Genomic DNA, 25941 nt, shown 5'->3' with positions numbered 1-25941 from the left:
CGACGTCAGTATTATAGTATATATATATAATATAGTTATCGAACTTTTTGAGATGTGGGGCATCTCGAGCACGCATTGAAAAGTCTGGACGAAAATCATACTTTTTTTGTTCTTTCATTTTATAAAAACAAGAAGCCCAACAAACACTGTGTTGGAGAAATAGTTCCAGAACGTAGGCCTGAGCGCTGTGACCCCACCACGCGAGAGAAGGCTTAAAGCAGCAGCGAGAAACTGGTTTCTTGTGCCCAGCCGATCAGTCCAGTCCGTTCTTGGCACGAGTGAGGAGCACGCAACGAATGATGGCCGTGGTGTCTTCTTTGCAATTCACAGCCTGGAACAAGGAAGTGAAAGGTTTACAGAGAAATGACATCGTGTGACGCTGAATAATTGGAGGAACAGGACAACATAGGTGATGGGAAGAACTGAGTGTAGAGTCGTTCAAACTCATTCAAAATAAATGGGTCCCGCCCACAGGCAACTATTCTCATTTAGGCAGATGAAAACTAATATTTTTATTTCATCGTATTAATATATACAAATGTGTATTCATACCAATCTTCTGCACTTGAGCACTATGATTGTCGGAGATAAATGGACATAAAGAATTGTCTAACAAGCGTAAGACTTCGGACATAAATAAGTGTTATGGCTGGAGTTCATATGAAAACTTGCGTTATGGAATTTAGCGTCCCGGAAGCTGCGATGTAACGTATGGATGGATGGCCAGACAATGTTACCTAGCAACCGTGCAGGCTGTGATGTAAGGTATGGATGGATGACCAGACGATGTTAGATAGATAGATAGATAGATAATGCCTTTATTGGTGGCGAAGTTAGGGCTCAAGGCCCTCTCTTACACTTAACCACTAGACGAGTATACATGTACATAACTTATACAGTACTTACAAATACAAATAAAACAAATAATATTAATAGCAAAAACAATAGTAATAATATTAAAAATGACAACAAAAGAATCCTTAATTTTAAAATACACAAAGTAAAATCCACTGCAATAATCCGTTCATTCATCCCATTCATTCTTTCATTCACTCAACAATTATCCAGCAAGTCAGCAGGATCTACTCAACAAATACTCGCGGCACGCCACTTTAAACACACGATGAGAGGGATTGTCCCTAATGTTCGCAGGTAGCAAATTCCATGCCCTGGACGCAGAGATTATAAAGGAGCGGTTGTAAGCAGCAGTACGGTTTACAGGTATGGTAAGAGAGGAGCCAGATCTCGTATTGTGGTCATGATATGAAGAGAGGTAAGAAAAAGGCGAAGAAAGATAGTTGGGAGTATTAGTGGAAAGTATTTTGTGCAGAAGTGATAACATGTGAAATTCACGGCGCTGGTGCACTCGAAGCCACGACAATTCCTTATAATATGGTGATATGTGAGCATCATATCGCAGATTAAATATATATCTTACGCAGCTGTTGAGGCTCCGGTCGAGTTTCTTGTTACTGTCGCAGGTAATTTCAGTCAACACAGTGTCACAATAGTCAAGTATAGGTAGTATGAGAGAGTGAATTAGTTGTACTTTAAGTCGAACCGAGAATGCATTGCAGAATCGCTTCAGAGGATATAAGCATTTGTGTACTTTATTACATGTGCTTATCACCTGTTGAGTCCAATTTAGGGTCTCAGTCATAATAATTCCTAAGTTAGTCACTGAAGTAGAGTAGGGTATGATTTCATTGTTTAAAATTATTGGAGAGATGTCCCGTTGCTTAAGGGAATATAGGTTTTTACTGGTACCAATAATAATAACTTGAGTTTTATTCGGGTTTATTACTAAACTGTTTTCATTTGCATAGTCACTAAGATGTTTTAGGTCGGAATTTATTTTAGTAATTGCAGTATCTATATCACTCGGTTTTGAATGACAGTAAATTTGTACATCATCTGCGTACACTTGCATTTTGCAGAATTTAAGAGCTTTCGATATATCATTAATTTGGATGATAAATAACAGTGGTCCCAGGACCGACCCCTGAGGGACACCGAGGGTCTTACTTTGCCACCCTGAAGTCATATTTCCCACTGTCACACGTTGCCGGCGATTTTCAAGGTAAGAGGAAAAGAACCGAAGCGACACACTATTAAAATTTAGTTCTCGAAGTTTGTGCAGTAGTAACTGAGGGTTGACAGTGTCAAAGGCACTACTGAGGTCTAATAATGTCAGTACAGTCACTTCCCGTTGGTCCATTGCACGTCTAATATCATCTGTCACTCGTAGTAAAGCTGTCACAGTGCTATATCCTTTCCTGAAGCCGGATTGGAAGGGATTGAGGAGGGAATGCTTGGTAAGGTATTCAGTAACTTGTGTGTGAACTAGGCGTTCAGGTACCTTGGATAGGGGTGGTAGGATGGATACTGGACGATGATCTGAAGGAGAATCTAACTTGGAGCTCTTCGGGATGGGTCTAATTAGTGCATCTTTCCAAACATCTGGGAACACTCCGTTTGTCAGGCAGTAGTTAAATATATGTGTTAGTATTGGCAGAACAGCTCCCAAGATATCTTTAATCAGCGATGTAGGAATGTCATCATTACCTGTGGCATTAGATGTAATAGAGTATATCACACCTTTAACTTCATTCGAAGTGATATTTCTAAAAGAGAATTGCTCATGCACAGAATGCTGTTGAAACAAGGGTAGTGAACTTTTAGGGAAGGAGGTAGAGGCTATTCTTGGCCGTGCGAAATAATCATTTAAAGCCTCTAGTGATATGCTTGGTACATGTTGTTCTACGGTTTTACCTATACCTAACGTACGTAATTTACTCCATTTTTGTCTCGGGCTGTTAGTGTTCATCAGTTCCTGAAAGTATTTATATTTAGAGTTCCTAATTAGTTGCTTTGTTCTGTTTCTCAGAATCCTGTACCGCTCAAAATCATCTGTGTCATGCGTCAGTTTGTATTGTCTGTACAGTTTGTCACGACTGGCCATAGCAGATCTTATCTCGGCCGTTAGCCACCCGGATGAATGGCGAGTGATTCTTACCTGTTTCTTTGGTGCGTGTTTATCAAATATTTCCAGTACCATTGAATTGAATTTGTTTACTTTAGAGTTTATGTTCTGAAAATTACGTATACTGTCCCAAGGCAAGTTATATGCATCGTGGCGCAGTTTATTCCGGTCCATATGTCGTAAGTCTCGTATTGTAATGTAGCGTGGTTTGTACTTAGGTATTCCCGTAGAGTAACACATGTACAATAGGTCATGTGAAGAGATGCCAGGAGCAGGGATCTGTCCGTGTTTAATTACTTTCTGAGGTTGATTTGTCACAAGAAGGTCAATTAAGGTATGACTTGTGCGGTCAGAGTAATGAACGTGATTAGTAGCGTTGAGGGGTAGAACAGTCATGTTTGTGGCGAGAAATACATTCAGTAGGTTATTCGCTTCACTAGTCTGCTTTAAAAGGTCAGTGTTAAAATCACCCATGATTATAATGCCATCATATGCCGAGATAAGATTTGCTAATGCCTCTTCAAAATCATCAGTCTGTCTTATTTTAGGTGGCTTGTATACAATCCCTATTAATATCTATTTATGGCAGTCTAATTCTACAAACATAAATTCTGGTCGTAGTGTAAGTCTTGGGTCAGAAGTGGAAATTATCTTACATTTCAGGTCATTTCTGTAATAAAGTAGAAGCCCTCCACCTATTTTGTCAGTGCGGTCATGGCGTAATATTGAGTATCTGTCAAGGTTAGCTGCCGATGACGGCATGTCTGTACGCATCCAGCTTTCACTGATTCCAGTAATATGTACATTGTTCACTTCAAAAATAGCCTGTACCTCCTCCATATGAGCTAATAATGACTGGCCATTTAGGTGGCAACAATGTAACGATCGCGGGTGGCTACTGAGCTGCTCTTGCAACACAAGTCCTGTTGAAGGTGGTAGGGACAAAAGAGAAGGGTGGGTGAGGGCTGTGGAGAGGAATGCAGGTCAATGGTATTACCGTTGTACTGGTTAACGAACATTTGAAACTAAGCAGTAGGACATACAATTAAACAAGAAGTAAAATGAGCTTACCCGAGCAGCTTGGCGAGTAGATCCACTGACTTTCACTCACTCACTCACTCACTCACTCACTCACACACACACACACACACACACACACACACACACACACACACACACACACACACACACACACACACACACACACACACACACACACACACACACACACACACACACACACACACACACACACACACACACACACACAAATAAAAACTAATTAGTATACACATAATTTCTTTCACTATGTTCACATGTTCAGCCTACTCCCTGCAATGTTTTTTAATTGAGCCATCGTGCATATCTGAATTTTACTTCCATCTTCCCGTAAAACACAAATGCGCCCATCTTGAGTCCAGCATTTCTGCATTCCCCATAAATCTCTTGCCTTATTAAGGATGTTTTTTCTCACACTTGTGAGAGACTCAATTAGCATGAGTCCACTGCCCTTCAAAGCTCGCTTCGCGCGCCACACTCGATCACGATCATGGTATCGAAGGAACTTGATAATGATCGGTCGATTTCCATGTGAGACCACCTCAGTAGACGTTCGATTACGGCGGCCCAGCCTGTGGCAGCGATCCACATCCAGAATTGAAAGTTCTATTGAGAGTATTTTTTAGTGTCTCTAGCATTTTTATGTAAACGTCCTCGGACGGCTGTTCCGGCACATCATGTAATAAAAGGCAGTTCCGGCGACTGTACTGTTCGGCCTCATCCAAAACGTCATCTTGTTTCTGAAGCCGATTTTCCAGAGCCTTCAACTCCCCCTTAAGTTTAGAGATGTCTTCGTTGGCCTGTTTCTTGAATGCCTGGAACTCGCCGCCAAGCGCTTGAAGCACGTTCGGTGGGTTGGCGGCACTGACTGCTGAGTCTAGGCGATCTTGAAAGTCTTTCATGGAATCTTCAAAAGCCGATATCTTCTTAGCTACTTCCTTCAGAGACATGGTGTTTACTTTTTAAGGAAGAAGGCACTTGAAAATATAACTTAGTTCACACGGATTAGCACTTTCTGCAACTTAACTTTCTATTTACGCAGGGTGTAGCAAGAGCAACTTTACTCGAACATCTCACTTGCCGCCATGCTTGTACTTGTTATGTAGCAACCGTGCAGGCTGTGATGTAAGATATAGATGGATGGTCAGACAATGTTACCTGGCAACCGTGCAGGCTGTGATGTAAGGTATGGATGGATGGTCAGACAATGTTACCTAGCAACCGTGCAGGCTGTGATGTAAGGTATGGATGGATGACCAGACAATGTTACCTAGCAACTGTGCAGGCTGTGATGTAAGGTGTGGATGGATGGCCAGAAAATGTTACCTAGCAACCGTGCAGGCTGTGATGTAAGGTATCGATGGATGACCAGACAATGTTACCTAGCGACCGTGCAGGCTGTGATGTAAGGTATGGATGGATGACCAGACGATGTTACCTAGCAACCGTGCAGGCTGTGATGTAAGGTATGGATGGATGACCAGACGATGTTACCTAGCAACCGTGCAGGCTGTGATGTAAGGTATGGATGGATGGTCAGACAATGTTACCTAACAACCGTGCAGGCTGTGATGTAAGGTATGGATGGATGACCAGACGATGTTACCTAGCAACCGTGCAGGCTGTGATGTAAGGTACGGATGGATGACCAGACAATGTTACCTAGCAACCGTGCAGGCTGTGATGTAAGGTATGGATGGATGACCAGACAATGTTACTTAGCAAACGTGCAGGCTGTGATGTAAGGTGTGGATGGATGACCAGACAATGTTACTTAGCAAACGTGCAGGCTGTGATGTAAGATATAGATGGATGACCAGACAATGTTACCTAGCAACCGTGCAGGCTGTGATGTAAGATATAGATGGATGACCAGACAATGTTACCTAGCAACCGTGCAGGCTGTGATGTAAAATATAGATGGATGACCAGACAATGTTACCCAGCAACCGTGCAGGCTGTGATGTAAGGTATGGATGGATGACCAGACGATGTTACCCAGCAACCGTGCAGGCTGTGATGTAAGGTATGGATGGATGGCCAGACAATGTTACTTAGCAACCGTGCAGGCTGTGATGTAAGGTATGGATGGATGGCCAGACAATGTTACTTAGCAACCGTGCAGGCTGTGATGTAAGATATAGATGGATGGTCAGACAATGTTACTTAGCAACCGTGTAGGCTGCGTGTTATGGCTAGTGATCATCTGAAATTAGCAACCGTTGATGGATGGTTATGAGCGAGAGGTACATAAGCCATTTGATTTTCTCAAAAGAACATGTTGACTTTATTTCTTGTTAATGAGAAGTAATTGAATTTGTGATCTGAATTTAAGGTTTGCTGTAAACACATCTCCAACTGCGATTATTTACGAATTACACAAAAAATGTTTAAGGCACACCATACAAATTAATAAATAAGAGCTAATGGCACGAACTCTTGTGCACGAATCTGTTATCTTTTGGCGCAGATCAACCCTCTAGTTTAAACTAAATCTACGTCCTCATTGTTCAACTCTCGTCTTGTGTTTATCTAAAAATTATAGCCCTGGACTCGCTGGGAATCGAATGCGAGACCTTTGGGCAGACATGCTATGCCTACACCACGAGCATGGGAAATCGTGAAGGAAACAGCTTCATTCAAGAAATGCAATGAGCAAAAACACATTAATAAAATTAGTTTACATTTCTTAGTTTTTAACTACAAGAACAATGAGGACGAAGATTTCATCTCTAGAGTTGATTTTAAGTCCTGTTTATAGGATGATTGATGCATTTGATAGAATGTGTGAAGGTGATGAACAGGAATTAATTGGAATCTGTTTTGAAGAGATTGAGAACAGCGTCTGAGGCTGTTCCTCTTCTTCCAAAACAAGACCATACAGTTGAAACTTTCTAGGTTCATACAAGTGCGAGAATGGTTTGGGGGAAAACGTCCTCACATTTTTAGTACAAATAACACGGCAAATGAATAAGGTCGAGTGAATTTCGACCTTTCAGAAATTCTGTGTTGCTGTTAGAGCGATACCCGGCGACTTTGACTTTGACTCACCTGCTTGATTCGATGATTCATCCTCCGTCGGGCGAGGATAACTATGATATGTGGATAAGGTTCACTTCAGTCGCTGAGTCACGTTTGCTAGTGCCACAGCGAAAGCTTGAAGTGCGGAAAATGGGTATTGGAAATCAAGAGTGTAGGCGTTTCCGTCTATACGACCGAACTGCATAACCTGCAACAGTCAGTCAGAATTCTGAAACATACATTCTAACATTAATAATTCTCATAAACGGCAAAATTACACAATTTTATTCATGATTTTCACTGCTTTCATCATCATCATCATCATCATCATCATCATCATCATCATCATCATCATCTACGAGGAATTCTGCGAGATACAAGAAGAAATAAGAAGACGTGGAGGGACAGTTAGAAGAAGTTTAATATAGTTTTGGGAATGGAATATTAACGGTAGACCCATCTTCAACATGAGACAGATGATGAAAAAGCAATGAAAATGTGAAGGACAAATGGTGATAAGGGCTCAATATCAACATCAATCACAACTGATCTGCATTTAGGACAGGTGGCAGATTCCCTGTCTGTTGTTTTCGTAGTCTTTTCATAAATGATTGCAAAGAAATTGGAAATTTATTGAACATCTTCCTTCGTAAGTTATTCCAATCCTCTTGCTTTCCAATTTTATCTCCATATTGTGATCTTTCCTACTTTTAAAGACAACACTCAAACTTATTCGTCTGCTAATGTCATTCCACGTCATCTCTCCACTGACAGCTTGGAACATACCTCTTAGTCGAGTATCTCTCAATGCCACGGCATGGAGGCCAAGAGAACAAGAGATAGACCTAGAATAAGGCAGTTGGTCTGCATCAAGAAGTAACACGAAAGAATTGGAAAGGATAACTTTCTGCTTGAATCCCTCCAAAAGTTCTGGATTTATTTATTGTTTTTATTTCAATTATCGAGGCTCTTGTCCCAGAACAGACTAAGAGTTGGAATTGCAGACGTTTTCGATTTTTCTATGTTTCACTCTATTAACAACGGTGGCTATTTCGTTATCATAATCATCAGTATACTCGGGATTTTTCGACAGTGATAGGTTCGAATGCCAACTAATTTGATTATTAGGGAGTGTCCCCTAGCCCGCTCTTTCGTAATGTAGCGAGAGTAAGCTACATTCCAGGGGTTCTGCCAGGTTATACCCTAATGTTTATGCACAAACTCATGCGTACTCGTTCGACTAAGTTACTGCCTAGACTCATCAAGCGCATGTAGCGCGATATTCACCTGTTTCCCTCTAAACTCTATCTGGAAGTTTTTGGCCGACTCTTGTGTCACTCTTCCTCCAAAGTCAAGTTGGTACACTTGACTGTTCTCGTTCCACATAGGAGCCTTGTTGTGCATCACGAACTCCCTGCGACGTGGCGTCTGAGGTGTAGGGCTGCCTTCCGGTCCGTCGCCTTTACACTTGCCTCGCTTCAGCTGTACAGACAGAGGAGTACGGTTAAAAACATACTATCCCTGAACACAGACACAGAATAAACACAATAACCAGTGTGGGAAGAGCGAACAAACATGGAAACAAGAGGACAGTGACAATATTCACATTTTCATACACTGCCGTGTACAGTTTGATGTATTCTCTCCCAGCCAATCCCAGTTCTTTTATGTCCATCTCTTCTCATTTCGGCTTCCTTACTTCATCAGGCGGGTGGGCATCAACATCTTGACAGATCATCAATTTCATAACAAGAAAGTAGGTAAAGACAAGGAAAAGAAGATACCTTCAAGGGGACGCAGATAAAGAGGAAAGTCACGCTTTACCTGATATGGAAGATTTGCGAAAGATCTTTCACAGAGAGGTGACTATTGGGATGAGGGAGATGGGGTTCACAAGAGAAATCTCTTTGTTTGGTATGCTACTTAACATGGCTGGAACTAACACGCGAAATTAACTGTCATGAAATTAAATATGAATACAGAAAAAAGAACTGAAGAAAAACAGAACAAACTGAGAAGGGGAGAAAGAACTCAGTGACGATGATATAACAGAGTGACTGCTGCGAACTGATCAGGATAACAAGACAGGTTTTGTTTCTTATTAACAGCAAATAGTGATGTCCTTAGTATTTTTAGATGAATCCGCTGTATGATAAAATATTCCTAATTTTTTTTTACACTTTCCCCTATTTCTTCTATGCATTATCATATTGTTCGAAATTTTAAATAGACTGACCTTCGCTTCCGTCCTAATATACAATTTTGTTTTATAAAATGTTTAGGATGGGTGTTATTTTTACTATGCTACACGTAGAGGCAGTGTTAGGGTAGAATGCGAACGTAGTGAAGTAACTAATGTTCTTCAGCCTGCACAGTGCGTATGCTATGAGGTTTGCAGGAACATTAGGGGTACGGCTACATTACGGGGAGCGTGGGTGGGACGACACTTTGTAAATTAGTTTGTCTTCTAACCTATTACTGCTAAAAATTTCCAAGGTTAGATACATGTAATTGTACACAATTCCAGGAGACTGGCCATTGTCTTCAGTATGTAATATGAAATTACTGTTAAGAAATAGAATATGGTAAGCCGTTTACCACTAATGGAAAAGGTGAGAAAACTGATGACGATTTCAATGAGCGATCCCTCATTGCAAAGGGAGTTTGATGGTCGTGAGAAAATAGTGATTTCTCTAAGTTTGCCGATGTTTGTACATAATTTTCATACTTTCTTCAAGTAGGTTCCGGAAGATGCCCTGACACGCTTACCTACAGGGAGACAGAAAAAGAGGAATGGCCCATATGCCAAGAATCTTCCGCAGGTAAATGTCCACTGCAATGGTAGACAGTGTTGGTCATACTGATGTGCAATTTGAAAAATTACGTTGATATCTCGCGCTGTTGTCGTTTTATCAGGTGCTGAAGTTAGCCAATCAGATCGCTTCGCGGCGAATTCAAATGGGCTTTACGAGGCGGTGTGGCTAAATCTGCAGGTGGCTTGATCGGGCTTGACAGCCATGAGAGAAATGCGCATCCAACACTTAACACACAATGCCACCGTGGCGTGCAGGGCCTTGTCCCTCCCCTGGAGAAGTTTATTTCTTCTATTGGTGCTCTCAAGCTGGTTATAAGCCACAACACCGCCTCGGAAAGCCCGTCTGAATGGCTAACTTCAGCGCTGATAACAGCAGTAGGTATCGAATTCTTTTTTCCAATTGTGTATCAGTATTACCAACCCTCCAGCGTTTGTCAGGAAGTGTGACGGGACTAGCACCAAGCAATAGACCCGACATTTTAGGCGGTAATAGCTTAGAATGCAAACTACTTTTGTAATTTTGCTCGCTCTTCCGTATTGTAGTGAGAGTAACATAAATTCTAGGGGTTGTGGTGGGCCGAACCCCTCGTGTTTATGCAATGCTCATAGCATAACAGTTGTGCAGGCGGGACTATACTCGTTGCCCGCTGCAGCAAGTTTTCATTCTAGTCTATTAGTGCCTAGAAATCCCGGCTCTAGTGATAGACCACATAACGTGTCACCTTTGAAGTCGGGGTTGCTACGTCATAGTGTTAAGGGCCCGGAATGCCCTCTCCTTACAATGTTTGTTGCACCTTTTCCTAAAAACTATCCATGAAACAAGTATGAAATTTGTGTGTGTTTAGGAGATGTACCTTGACTATTTACTGAAGCGTACATAATTAAGAATGTGCCTCAGGTTTATTAAATACAGTATATAATTTTTTGTGATGTGTCAAAAAATAGTTTACAGAACAGGTGACTAGACATTTGAAATCAAACAATTAGAGACCTTTAGAATATGTAGAACAGTGGAAGAACCACACCGTGAAACTTCCAGTCTCCCACATGTAGTATAAGCTGAGAAAAGGTACATTAAGTAATAAAAATAGCAAACATAGGGAAAACAGCCTTGGGTCATCTTTCCCCACATCAAACCGTTCGAGCAGCTTTCTTTTGCTAGCTCTGTTGTTTCCTGGCTTCCTAGGTTAAACTCTCGAAGTTTCGGTTAGCATTTAGGAGTCCTTCCTTGTTGCATCGTAACATGGTGCCAACAGTTCGACCCCCGATACCCAATCCTAGCTTGTTCAAAACTTTACATCTTGTTACATTTCCTTCAATAAATGTCACAACTGCATCAAATACTCCGAAGTGAAGGGTTTAGATACCCACAAACAAAGTCTTGGTAATCAGACTCCAGATGACAATATTTAAACTCTCGTTTGGGTTTTGTGCACGTCTTTGCAGATATTTTTACAGTAAATCAGGGTGTGCTAGGTCTCAGAAAACTGGCTTTATTATTTCCATCGCACCAAGAGGTAGACAGTGTGGATGGTTGTACTTTTTGCCCGTTATGAAACCACAGATTTCATTACAGAACTGCTACGAGTATTTCAACTCTGTCGGCCATGATGGCTAACAGCCGACTACTTTTCATGCGTGACCTATTTTAAATATTAAAAAAAATACTTCCACTTATTATAGAAATGTAATGTATGTATCATTTTAAAGCCGGGATTCCAACGTTAATTTTAGATTTAAAATATGAACATTTTTTTGTGACCGTAAATATCATGAAATCGGTGACCGGAACACATTGTGCTGTTCGCGGAAGTCTGAGCCGGATCGAGATCCTCCACTTGTTTAACCACTGGACTATGTGCGGTTGTAAGTTCTAACTTGGACACAAAGCGTTTCTCGACCCATGTCGATATAGCACATTTTCATCTCCTACCTGTGAGGAATGTGTCATGAAAGAGTTGCCGTACCTGTAGAGTAGTTTGTGTAACATAATGCCATGCTCATATTTTGATACTCGTTAACATCTGTTGTAACGAAAGAAGTCTACTGTTGTCAGAATATTGATGTTAATAATGCGGGAGATTGATAAACAGATACACACACTATTGTTTCTACACGAGATAATTAATGATAAAGGTGCAGTACATGTGCGACGCACCATCATTATAGTGAAAAGCAGGAGATTAATCTACATGTTAACTGCGACCTTTTGCACATGCTGTTGGATGGTTTATGTTTCCCGTGTATCTACAGAGCTGTCTCTCCCGCATAAGGCTGCCAATATTTGTGAAATACCAAAGTAAATACAGTTTATCATAATTATAATAACAAACTCATTTTAGGGTGTAACGACCATTATTAATGTTACTATTTTGCAACAGTTCATATGTTTTTATAGTAAGCAGACCCGGCCAACAGTAGGAAATTGCAGATGATGATGATGATGACGATAATGATTAAAGTAAGTTCAGAGCCTTGACTATTAAAAATTAAGGTATTAGGAAAGTGTAATGATAACTGTAAAAAAATGTATCATGTAAACCAGAGCATGTTTTAATGATATCTGATGATGCTGTTTGTTGTGTAAATGGTCCTAACAGCTAGGCCATCGGCCCCTAATGGCACGAGGTGAACGAAATTAAAATTAAAAGTTCAAAATGTATCCGCTGACTAGTCTAAAACAAATGACTGTAGGAAAAAATGATCGTGATACAAAAACAATTGGTGGATCCTATTCCACCATACGTTAATTACTGGGATAATCATAGGTAATATCTAAAAGGGTCCAAAATCCAGGTCACCGGCCACTCATAATAGTACTAATCACCGGTAAAGCAGAACCATGGCGGTCCTCCTATAGTGATACTAATCGCAAGCAACGTAGTCTCATGGTGGTACTAATCACAGGTAATGTACACCCATGTTATGCCACACACAATGTCACCACAAACAGGTAACACAAAGCCATGGTGTTTCTCATAAAGTGATGCAACTCGTACTTAACGCAGACCCTTTCTGAACACAGTGGAACGTACCAGATGACATCACAAGCAACGCCCAGACCTGCAGTGTTTCTCGCATAATGGTACTGCTCTTATGTAATGTAGACTCATGGTGTTCCGCACGTAATGATACTAATAACAAGTATTCTCATAATTCTAATTTCATCAGTCTCCTCTTACGACAGGCGGGGGATACCGTGGGTGTATTTTTCGTCTGCGTTCCCCACCCATACGGGTTTATCTATTGATAGTTAAAAAGTAATATCGCAGTACATTATCATACACTAGCAATACAAAGTAATTTTCGAATGAGATTCGGGCACTGTCTGATCTTGTACCGTTTCAATCCTCTCGGAACACCTCAGCAGTAGGCGTACTCCAGATTGAGAAACACTAGACTAACGTAATCAAGATTTCGAATCAGTTGGACAATCCACAGCAGAAGGTGACGTTCTTGAACACGGTAATGCACGATAGTTCGTGCTTTATGCATTTGATCCGTTGCGCCCTTTAATGATGGGTTGTCAGAGAAGAACGCTTTTACTCGGATAAATACCGGTTGAACACCCGCAGTCACAAAAAGCGACAGGAAGAAAAGGATGAAAAAACTAGCGGTGGCCGGTTCAAGTGTGACTGAATGATCCGTGAAAATCTGTTGAAGGTCGGTTTGAGTGGAGAAACTTAAAAGGAGTGTTTCGACTAACAAGGCACGTCTCTCTAATTTCATCCACACTGGAATAATTCTCAGTTTGGTATCCATGCAGTTTAGATCGACCCGCTCCGATGAATTTCGACCCGTCTGACGAATAGAGACAAAAAGCATATTTTGTTATCGTCTGCATTATCTCTATTTCACTGACACTAAATAAATCTCTAAACTGTGGAGAGTTAAATGTTATGTGAAAATTACAAACAAAGAAGAGATAGATGGAATCTGTAATTCTGCAATTGAACTGGTTATAAGCGTTCTTGTTCTTGCCCACAGCGGTGTAGAACTCTGCCTGGTGCAACTGGCTCGTCTGTGTGGACTAGCGCCTGCGAACCTGAACTGACATCGCTGCTTTAATTCCTTACTCACCTTCTGCTTCAGCTGAGCCTTCTGGAAACTCTCGAGGTCGCGGTAGTTCTTGCCGTTGAACACCTCGTCCCCGGAGTGGACGACCTCATCGTCCGAGCTCTCCGTCGTCTTGCTCTTCCGCTGACGCCGGTTCAGGAGGGGAGAATTGAGCAAATGCTTCCTGGTAATGCAGAGACATCAATACGAGTCTGTGTTTAAATAACAAGATATGAATGGACATAGGGTACCACAAGGATGCAATTTGACACCTTCATTTTATTAGTTATACAGAGTAGCTTAATATCGAGGGTGAGCAACAAAAATATCTCCTCTATGAACATAATGTACGTCGTACAGTTCATTCAATCTATCCACAGCAGCGATCATCTACTAGTATACACCACTTGCTTGATAAAGCCCGCTTTTTTCACAGAGTAATAGGTTAGAAGGTAAACTTACTGAAGCGAGTAGTAAATACAGGGTGTCTCTTAAAAACCCAGACGGAGCACACAGTGTTTGTTCTCTGCGCTACGGCAGCCGCCCTGCTTTAAGCGTGTATACAATCGTATATGAAATATCACCTTATAAAAGTCTCTGGAAGTGTCGTCCTTCATAATGTGGGTCGTCATAAACACCATTAGGATTTTCTGCACACCAATAGCGAAAGTTATGACTGTTCACACGACCATTAAGATGAAACCAGGCCTCATCCGAATGCAACATACCACTTACAGTATCTCACTCTTGTGGCTGGATCAGCAGGTTTTAAACAATGGGCCCGTGTAAATCTGTACGGTTTGATGTGTAACAGCTTTGTAGCTCTGTGTGCAGAAGAAATCGAAACCCCTACTTGTGCTTATTTTGTGAGTGATTGATTCGGTGACTATTCGAGATTAGCACAGGTGTCATCTAGCTTTTCCTCTGTTAAAACTGTTCGTGTAGGCGCATGTTTTTTTATTGAGCACTGAGCAAGTAGTTTCAAATTTATTTATAACAACATGAACGTGTGCTCATGAAGGTGGCACTTCACCAGGAAATTGAACAAATGCATTGCGTTCCCGTCGAGCCTATTCGTACTTAAAATCATTTTAAGATATGAAAATACGGTGTTGCAATGATGACTGTCTCACCATGTTAACAGCTGAAATTCAGACTGGCTATTGCTGCTGCGTCGAACACGTGCATGCTCCTTGCGCGCGCCTTCCGTACAGCGGCTATGCTATGAGTTTTGCATAACCTTAGAGTACGGCCATCAGAACCCCATAGAATTCACGTTACTCTCGCTACATTAAGGAAAAGCAGGCTTGACACATCCTAATAACCAAATTTGTTTGCATTCTGAACTTACTTCCTAAACATCTGGGCAATAATAATAATAATAATAATAAGAAGAAGAAGAAGAAGAAGAAGAAAGATGGAGATTCTGTTACCTGATGGGTGAAGAGGATTGGTTCCGTTTGCTGGCCTTCTTGCTGGGGGCCGGGCTGGCTGGACTGCTGCGTGGCAGACGTGGGGAGGCGCACGGCGATGGAGGGGGCAGCGAGTGGGTGTCGTCCATGTCTCGTATCCTCTCTCGCAGACTGTCGAGCACCGCCAGGTTCGCCATCACTTGAGCACTTGGGGCTGTTCCCACCTGTTCCTCCCTGGCAGACTTCGAGCCCGCCTTGGCATCCGCGACGGTGGACTTGGCCGCCGTCTCTTCTGTATTCTCACCTTGCTTCGAGCCTTTTGGACACGTGGAGGGCTTCACAGACATCTGAGTGACATTCGGGATGGACGAGCACGCAGAATTGGCAGGCTGGGACGAACTGCGACTTTCAGATTTCGGCGACTTAACAGCTTGCACCTTTGATGAATCGGACGGAGGGTTAGCAGAACTTTTAGCAGAAGCATTTTCTGCTGCTGGAAAAATATCGCTAGAGTCGAGACTTTTGCTCTTTCCGCAGTGTTTTAACTTGGGAAGTTTAGGGCTGTTATTCGGATTATTCACACTCTTTTCTCCCCCTTCTTGATTCTGCTCAGTTTTTGTTTTATGCCTCTTCTGCCTCTTGCGATTCACTAGAACTAACCTCTTGGGAGTCTCCTTCCTGAGCATTAGGAGGGCCACGTCGCAAGGCACCATCTGGGCGTCCACCAAGTCGAGATAGCCCACGCTACAGCTGCGGACCATGGAGTCTGCTAGGCAGGTTGGCGTCTGTGGACCAATGGGCATTGCCGTTGGGGTCCTCTTGAAGTTCCCTCGATCGGCTGCGCTCGCCTCTACGGCGGTGCCTTCCTCGTCTATGTACATGAACTCCTCGGGTTTCGTGACGCACCACTTCCCCGCCGCGACGCCGACTTGGTTCCCACTTGGACTAGACTTGGATGAACCGTGCTTCTCCTTCCTCTTGCCGCCCTTGCTGTGCGGGGACACGGCGTTGTGCGCGTTGGTCGCCATGACAACGCTACTGTCCTGCCCCGAACACATGCTGTTGGACCCCCCACTGTTGATCAGCTGATGCAGTTTATTGTTGCTGTTTCCGTCGACGTCCAGACGCTTCACCACGACCGGTCGCAAGTCGATGTTGTTCTGCTCTCCTGATCCAAGATTCAGGTTTAGATTCAGGCCGCCCGTACCCCGGTTCTGGTTCTGCTCCACTAGTGCTGACTTCATCCTCTGCACATTTGAGGAGTAGTCTATCGGCGTTGAGGAAGCCATCATTGTTTGGGCGGATGGTGGTCTTTCTATCAGAACCTCACTCGGCGCTACTGCGTTCTTGGGTGACTGAAGCGCTGGCACTGCTCCGTCGCACACCAGAGGTGAGATCGCGTGGCGAGCTTGACCAGGTGCCGCTCCCCCTGCAGGAATGTTTGATCTGGAGAACTGAGAGATCCCTCCCACGGTATAACCGTTACTAGAAGCTCCGTTGGAAGTGGGCAATACCTGGGGGCAAGCACAAGAGTCCAAGTAGCTTTTAACCGTCGGAGACACCACCGTCGCGGTTGTGGTTGATGACGAAGCAGCGGTTGTTCGCAACGTCTCACAGAAGTGAGATATATCTGTGAGATCGACGTAAGGGAACTCATCCTCGTAAGATTCCGCCTTAGCTAAGGAAGGTCCTGAACTGCCATTGACCATAGTATTGGTCTCCGCGGTGATGTGGTGCATTTGCGGCTGGGTTTTCACCGGCCTCGTCTCGCTGCTCGTACTGTAAGGAGGCTGCATCATCACCGTGGACGGAGGGCGCGGCTGGATGAAGCGGCCGCCCACGGTCGACGCAGGGTGGTGCGGTCGCGGCGTCATCGGCGCGATGGGGGGAGCAGAGTCGCTCTGCAGGCCGGGATGGAAGCGGTGCGTCTCCTCCTGCTGAAACACTTCCTCCTCGTCCTCGGAGAAGAGGTTGGGGTTGAAGTTGGGGTCGGGGCCGGGCGGAAAGTCGTCTCGGAGTTCTGTTATCACCAGAGTCATCTGCCGGGGTTGCAGATGGAGTAAGGAAGTCTTGTACGTAACCTGACCAAGGTTCGCAGGCACTGAGGTGGCTAAGCCGTGAATTTTGAATTTGGTTCCCCAAATGTTAGAGGTAACTTCCACCAGTCGGATATGCTGAAGGAAGAGAGGAAAAATAATATTAAAACTTAGCCAAAACATACTATTAAACAGAAAAAAGAACACAATGATGGTATCGAATCACAACCACGTACTTAAATAAATAAATAAATACATAAATAAATAAATAAATAAATAAATAAATAAATAAATAAATAAATAAATAAATAAATAAATAAATAAATAAATAAATAAATAAATAAATAAATAAATAAATAAATAAATAAATAAATAAATAAATAAATAAATAAATAAATAAATAAATAAATAAATAAATAAATCAATCAATCAATCAATCAATCAATCCAATCAATCCAATCAATCAATCAATCAATTTCCAGGTATTTTCTAGCATTCCTTTAATCTTGCATTAGTTTCGAGAGAATGGATGACGTAAATGTAACTAAGAGAAAATAAGAAATAACAGAAAAAGTATAAAACAAACAGAAACACAAAATACGCAATGACAGTAAAAGTGGTAAATAAAGAAATAAGAGTAAATGTACAAGACAAAGAGAAATACTAACTAAGCAAAGCAAACTTAAAATTAAATACGAGGAAAGAATAAATAAGAGTGAGCCAAATAAAGAAAATCATTAAATATGAAATAGCAGAAAGCTAGAAACATACAAAAGAGAACCACAACTGAAGGTCTTACTTCCGGCAGGGAGTCCACGTAGGTGAGGTCGTCGTGGTGCTCGCCCTCGGAATTGCCGACGCCGTTGTTGGTCTTCTCTCCTCCGCCGTGCGACTTGTTCCTCTTCCGTTTCCGCCTCTGGACCCGGGGACTCCCACAGCCGTCCTCGCGCTCCGTGTCCGACGTGTCGCTAGGAGCGTTCTGAGACGACCCGCTGCTCTTGGCCGACTCGGACGCGTCCAGACCTAGAGCCAGCTCTGCAACAAAGACGGACCTTGTGAGTGTTCTCCCTGGACTTACAGGACCCTCATAAATGAATCACACGTGATGCATAAATAAAGATGAAGTGTTACCCCTTCCAGACCTGAAAGAAAACTGGCGGTGTGAATTTTTGTTTGTACGTCAAAAACTGACTAAAATGCTCTTAAATACATATATTTTTAGTTTATTCTACAAAATAAAAATTAACATCTGAAAAAAAGCACCCGCACAATTGTGCGTGTCAGGACTTACTTCACTACTTACAAAAAGAAAAATTACCTCAATGCATGTGAATATACGTATGTACATGATCAAATGTTGTATTTTACAGTGGGGAATAATTTAAAACAATTAAATCTTCGTTCAGACACAAGTAAACGTTACATTTTCCACATTGAGGAGGAGTTCTGCTATTACTGCCCTTTTGGCAGCAGCAGCAGCTTGTCGTCAGACCTGAAAGAAATCTGGAGGAGTCTAAACGTCAAAAACTTACTAAAATGCTCCTAAATACATGTTTTTTACAGTTTATTTTACAAAATAAGAACTGAAAAACAGAACCCACACAATTGTGCGTGTCAGGACTTCATTCACTACTTGCAAAAAGAAATTTAAAAAATTCAACTCAGTACATGTGAATATGCACATGTACATGATCAAATGTTCTATTTTACATTGTGGAACGATTTTAAACATATAAAATCTTATACATTACATTTCTCATGTAGAGCACGAGTTTTTCTTTCTCGGTCCTTTTTGTGACAGCACCCAGCACTCCTGCATGCATTGGCTGTCTGGGAACCTAGCCCGCACATATGTGCATATCAACACTCAAAACCTCATGGTATTACGTACGATGTTGTAAGTTCACAATTTACGTTTGCTACACAATTTACACACTTCATTGATTATATTCTGATATTCAGTAAAGCTTCAAGATTAATATGAATGCAATAAATAAATACTTACTTTAGGCATTACTGCTTCCCGCCATATTGCTAATGAACTGTATTTTTGAACTCTTCTTCCTGCCGCCTGGTGTTTATGTACAAAATAAAAACAGCTGAAGTACATGCTATGTGTCCCGCACAAGCACTGCAGTTCGGTCTAGCGCCAAGAAAAACGTCAAATAAGCTCTGACATAAATAAAATACGAACCCGCACAATTGTGCGTACACGGTCTGAAAGGGATAAACTGTTTTTCTCCTCCAACTTCAACAGTATTCATTAATTAGATTATTTGAAAATATAATGCTTGGTAAACTGCCATCCAGCTTCCTCGTTTCTGCTGCGAAGTTCCAAGTTCCCCTGCAAAGCTTAGAGATATCCTTAAGTTGGTGAAAAAATATCTGTCACCAAATTAACTTGATTTCTACAGTGCCCTCAGCTCTTTAGAAGAGTGTGAGTGAAGAACATTTTGGGACTGGAGTATATACCATTAGGCGGTGACAGATTAGAATTAGAATCCAAACTTACTGAAGTTAGTAGCCCGGCCAACAGTTCTGCTTTGATATTTGCATAAATTTAAGGGGCCCGGACTATTTTAACCCCTAGAATTTATGTTACTCTCGCTGCATGACGGAAGAGCTTGCTAGACATCATTTCCTACTAAACTAATTTGCATTTTAACCTGTTACTGCCTAACTATCCTGGTCCTATCTTAATGGCACTTAACTATGCTCATTACGTGCCGCTTCTTTCTCTCTTCAATATACTGAGTGAAAATTTGCTAACTTCTTGCCATTTTAGTGCAAAAAGGTGATAGATCCAACTTTTGTTTAAATTTTAACCTGTTTGATAAATTATTATAGTGTAACAGGGAATCTGCGTAAGAAGCATGAACTGTGAAAAGAAAATATTTTGCCAAAATTTCAATATTCTGGGAAGAGTTTTGCTGCCACCCACAAGCTTGTATTAATGGAGGCACCCTGTTTTTTTTTTTATTACCATAACCTTCAATGACAATCCAAATGTAAAGGTGACTTTAGGATTCAGACACGCCAGGGCAAGACAAGACAGGAGGTAGTGGACGTGAAGCAAGGGGAGATATCGGCAAGCATTCTATCTTAACTGTGAAGCGGGCTTGCAGAACACACGGGGTAAGGCTAATTACATACCGTCTACTTGCGGGTCGAAGATGACGAACTCCGGCCGGATCTTGCTGGTTCTCTTCCCCTTGAGCAGAGGCACCAGACCGCCCAGGTACTCCAGGTACAGCGTGTAGCACGTGCCTGAGCTCAAGTTCGAGTCATCGTCGTGCCGGATCATGGTACAGTGCAGGCGCACGCTGCCTACCGGCGGCCGCGACACGAACTCGCGTAGAGCCGAGGATTCAGGAACACAACACTGGAATACAATGACGTGGTAATTCTTAGTATATATATTTTTTGTTGAAAAATGAAAACAGATTGTGTGAGCTTTGACGTGGAGACTCCTTTAAGTTCGGTCCCGTACTGGAAGAAACTGATCTGAAGTCACACTTGAAACTCATTGGAAAAATTGTTGCACTGAGTATAGATGTAATACAATTATATACTTGCAAAAAGGACCAGAAAAATGGCCAAGTTGTATTGACGACGTCATTAAAACAGGATGGCTGCCATTATGGCTGATAATTTTCCTTGTTCGTGGCACGAAAGTCAATGTAGCGTCGGAACTTCATAGGGGTAAGGTCATTCGTAAGTTGTGCTTTTGTAGCTAATGGACCAACGAAAAAAGATTTTTGAGCATCAGCGGGATATAATAGTGAATAACAAAAGATATGAGAGGGAAAAGGTGAAAATTGGAGAGTTTTGGTGAGTTGGTGGCGAAATATCTAAGTGCGTGAAAAATAAGTAGGCAGAAGGGCACCGATAACTAACAAACTATAATTCCTTAAATTACATCTCACCTCATCACCAGCAGGAAAACCGGACTAATGGGTCATCCTTCACCGTTTTGGCTTATATTAACCCTTAACTGCACAGCATTGCGCATGCGCAAAGGAGAATATACTTGATTCATGATTTTATAAGTGTTCATTTACTTCTGCCTTGCAGACGAACTCGCTAGGTGTCATTATTCACTAAAAATTAATGATCTATTTTATGAATTTTCTTGCTAATCCAACTAGAGTGGTGTAAACATTAAACAGTTAAAGTAAAACAAATGAAATGTTGTTTACCTCAGAGAATTCGTGACCCAGAACATCCCTAAAATTGTAATGTGGCAGTAGCTATAGCAATAGTACAGCTTTGTTCATACAGATGCGTAAAACATTCAAAACTCTTTTACATTTTTATTAGTCCAAATAAATAAAAATAAATTTAATGTATTTTTCTGGTAAAAATCTATTAATTTTGAAGTGAAAAATCATAATATTGAAAAGAGGTAATGCATTGCGCTCTTAAGGGTTAAACCTTAGATGTAATTTACGGTTAAAGAGTTACGAAGCCCTCCTTGCTATACATTCCCGTGTGACACTCGAAATTCTGCGTGGGACACAGAGCACGAAATAAAGTTATAGCGAGGAAGTACTCACCCTGATGGTTTGAGCAAACAAGTTGGCAATGAGAGCCTTCATGCGAGGAGGTAGTGGTAGCGCCGCGACCTGGGGTTCCCCGCCGCGAAGCTGGCTGTGGATCCTCAGGCGGCACATGAGCTGGAGCGACGCGACGCGTCTCGACACCCAGGCGATGTGGACCTGGCACCCCGTAGCCACGAACAGCCGCTTGTCGTTGTGGCCCCACGTCATGGCTGTCACGGGAGACTGAAATAAACAACACATACGTGGTAGCACTGCAGTGTTTGTTATCCAAAAGTATAGGTAGCTTTGGGATTCAGACACGTTAGAACAAGACAAGACAGGAAAGCCGTCAGTCTCAAGAGTAAAGCGGGCCTGCAAGGCACATGGGGCAACGGGACTGAACATAATCTCGTGTATTGTCTACTTGCGCCTCCAAGGTGACTAATGGCTGATTTGAAAGCAATAAATACTTTCGAATGCTTGTTTTGGTTAATACCTTTTGGTTGTATCTTAAGGGTTTTCACAAACTAGTAATTATTAGCATTGGAATGGAAGTACTCTGTAGACCGACCGTCGGATTGGTTAGGAATCGCACCCCCCTTTTTTTACATTACGAGAAATATTTCCCGTAAAAAGCGAAGAATTATGTTGAGTCTATTAAGTTGAATGAGCGCGAACTATCTGGACGTAGATTATAAAAGAACTTGTCCGTAGATAAATAAGCACAGTACCCATTTGCTGATTATGGACGGGTGAGATACGTCACTTTTACATTAGCAGAATTGTTTATAGGTACGACAACAGAAATATTCTCTGAACAGACTGGGATTTTCCAAGTGTAAATTCCAAAATTTTCTTGTTTTATAGGTAATTAGCAAAAATTCTCACTTTACGCTTGCGAGCTGACAGGCATCCCCCGCCAGTATATTCTCAAATCTTTCCTCACAGAAAGACAAAAACAATATTTATCTGACTAATAATAGTCGACTATGCATTCACCACATCCTTTCCCATAGAAATTCAACACCACCACTTACTTTATGCTTGTGAGCTGATTGATATTCCCCGACAGTGCAATCCCCAAATCTTTTCCTATAGAAACTCACTAACCAACCTACTTCTTTATGCAAGACCAACAGTCGCTTCAAGAATACGAACAGACGGTTATTCTCCAGGTGAATATGGTCAAATTCCTTTCCCACATAAACAGAACAAAAGCACACTCTTTATGAACGTGAAGGACTGTCATTCTTCAAGTAGGTAAACCCTAAATTCTTTATTACAGAAACTAAACAAGTTATAAGAAATTTCGTTTAGGGAAAAGTCAAATGATCATAAATGTCTTTCAATAGAACATGAGACGCGTTGTTACCTTGCAAGGTACTGTTGCTAGGATACGCACCTGTGTGTAAGGTATAACGGTGGAGTAGAGCAGCACGCCCGTATCCGAGTAGAACTTGAGCATGTTGGTGTACTCGAGCGCGCCCTTGGGCTCCGCACACGGAGCCAGGCTGACCTGAGGGACTGTCCCGGCCACAGCCAGTAGTTCTCGAGAGTTGCTCCACTCGAGACACAGCGAGCCGCCCAGCCCTGTGTGGACCTGCACGGGAGACACGTCATCGTAGCTCTTCATGAGGAAGATGTAGCCGTTCTTCAAACTCACCGCCAGGATGAAGATACGATCGTCTGCAAACACAGATTTCAGACAAAAGGAGTTGTGTTACTGGTCTATGGGAGACAAACTGCTCGATTAAGTGCAGAGATGGCGTGGAATGACTTTAGTAGGCGAATAAGGTTGTGAGGACTTTTTCAAAGCAGGAAGGATAAATTTAGAAATCAAAAGGAATCATTAGAATAGGAATTAAGGATTGGAAAACTTTACCAAACGAAATTTTGGAGAAATTTTCAAGTTCCTTGAAGAAAAGTGATGACCCAGTTACAAGTTAAAAAAATAAAAATTAAGATTGTTGGCGTTTAAGATATTTAAACTATACATAACAGAAATACGTTAAAAATATCATTATTGTGAAAAATGAAGGACACGAGTTACGATGGTGCACTTTAGAAGTACACACCTACTTTTACAGAGTTTTACATTTGTATGTATAATTTCTAAACGATTAGAGGCAGATTTCTGAACACACTCCCGTTCTATTCAGTAAAGGGCAATCTTTATGTTAATTATTATGAAAAGTCCTGATATCATTTCTTTGTATTTACAAACTCTTATAATATGCCATCGGCCGGGCTGAGTGGCTCAGACGGTTGAGGCGCTGGCGTTCTGACACCAACTTGGCAGGTTCGATCCTGGCTCAGTCCGGTGGTATTCGAAAGTGTTCAAATTCGTCAGCCTTATTGTCGCTAGTTTTACGGGGACGTAAAGGAACTCCTGCGGGACACAATTCCGGCACCTCGGAGTCTCCAAAAACCGTCAAAAACTTAATAATATTTTACGTCCGATTAACTATTATTATTATTATTATTATTATTATATCCTGGCATTGTGATTTTGTTTTTCCTAGCATACAATGGCTCGATCTGGTAAGATAAAGTATATGGGAAATCGTTCTTCGTGAAAATTCCGCCCCGTAAATGGGGTTAGTTTGGCTAGACATGCGAACGATTCAAACGTTGAAGAAAACGCCACCATGTGCTCACCACATGTTGAAGTTGACGCATCTCCATCAAGTTCTTCAAAGAAAATGTTTAATTCTCAACAAAGAATTTTGTTGTTACAATTTGTTTAAGTCGTACCTACAAAGATTGGTCTTATGGCGATGACAGCCCCACCATTTTCCTGGTGTGAAAATAGAAAACCGTATTCAGGACTGTCGACATTGGGGTTCGAACCTACTATCTCCCAAATGCAAGCTCACAGCTGCGCACCCCTAACCACATGGCCAACTTGATCGTTCTCAACAAAGATAGAAGAGATGACAAATATAGAGTCAGGGAACCTAAAAGTAAGCAACCAGTATAAAACAAATCTAGAATACGGGGCAGGAAAATTGTACGAATGTGTGTGTTGTAACTTTCCTTTTGTGCACATCAACATGACTAATTAAGAGTAGTAAGAAAATTATTTGTAAGTAGTACCTAAAGTGAATTAGACAATTTTGGGCACATTTTTAGGTAAAAATTACACCTCTTAAAAATGCACCTGAAAAAAGTATTTGGTTTCGGCAAATAATATTTCTGAAGGTGCAAATAATAAACCTTAAAAATTTTACTAGAAGTTTGAACTTTTAGCTTGGGCGAGAGAGGCAAATCTTTCTCACCTTAAAATAAGAGTAGATAAACATTTGGTAGGGGAAGTGCCAACTGGGCGACACTGCTAAATACAGATCAGCAGTAAAAGAAATGAAATGAAATAAAGAAAGAGAAGAAAGCCACTGAATAGCATGTAGGAATGATGGGCAAATGTTCAAGGATGGATGCAGTTGAAATATCATGCTCGGTAGCTGGCAGAAAAAAATTAAAAGGTGGTAAAAATATCACAGTTTAATATAACATCTATAAATCGATACGAAGACAATAAGTGAGAGTTAACATTCCATAGAGGAGTGTTTCTTACCTGGCTGTGTTCCTACAGGATCAGCCTCGTCTCCCTCTTCCATCTTGAACTTCTCACACGACCAGGCCATTCCAGTGATGCCCACTTCGGTGCTGAGCTGTACTTGGGACACCATAGCTCCGTGGACGTCCATCACAATGATCTGACCTGCAGTCGTGCCGAAATATACCTGGTCAAAGAAACCCGTATTATTACTAGATCCCGGATATGTAGACAATAGTAAGTAAATTCTGTGAAATTATGCAAAAGTTGTAAATAATTTGGTTATTAGGAGATACCTTCCAGTCCGTCCTTCCACAACGAAACGAGAGTAGCATCCATTTTAGGGTTCCGATTGACGTAACCGTAATGTTTATGCAAAACTCAGACCATACTCGTTCTGCAGGGTAGGCTGTACTGTTACTTGCTTTAGTTATTTTGTGTTGTAATCTATTATTGCCTAAA

At 41.8% G+C, this 25941-nt stretch overlaps 1 protein-coding gene across 1 annotated transcript in view; it reads right to left on the bottom strand.

The window, feature by feature from the left end:
- Positions 1-268: 268 nt before the first annotated feature.
- Positions 269-25941, bottom strand: part of Tusp (WD40 superfamily protein Tusp) — a 343779-nt gene continuing 318106 nt past the window's right edge. Inside the window, exons 5-14 of the mRNA XM_067154178.2 lie at positions 25498-25666; positions 23326-23609; positions 21939-22166; positions 20536-20764; positions 18182-18417; positions 15368-17520; positions 13959-14118; positions 8351-8545; positions 7094-7271; positions 269-331 (exon numbers count right to left, since the gene is read on the bottom strand). Of these exons, the coding sequence (XP_067010279.2) occupies positions 7155-7271; positions 8351-8545; positions 13959-14118; positions 15368-17520; positions 18182-18417; positions 20536-20764; positions 21939-22166; positions 23326-23609; positions 25498-25666 (3771 nt within the window). The 3' untranslated portion in view covers positions 269-331; positions 7094-7154. The remainder of the gene's footprint in view (positions 332-7093; positions 7272-8350; positions 8546-13958; positions 14119-15367; positions 17521-18181; positions 18418-20535; positions 20765-21938; positions 22167-23325; positions 23610-25497; positions 25667-25941) is intronic.

Source organism: Anabrus simplex, chromosome 10, assembly GCF_040414725.1.
Source record: "Anabrus simplex isolate iqAnaSimp1 chromosome 10, ASM4041472v1, whole genome shotgun sequence".
NCBI lineage: Eukaryota > Metazoa > Arthropoda > Insecta > Orthoptera > Tettigoniidae > Anabrus > Anabrus simplex.
The sequence above is the reverse complement of the archived record's forward strand: the minus strand, read 5'-3'. Positions and strand labels throughout refer to the sequence as shown.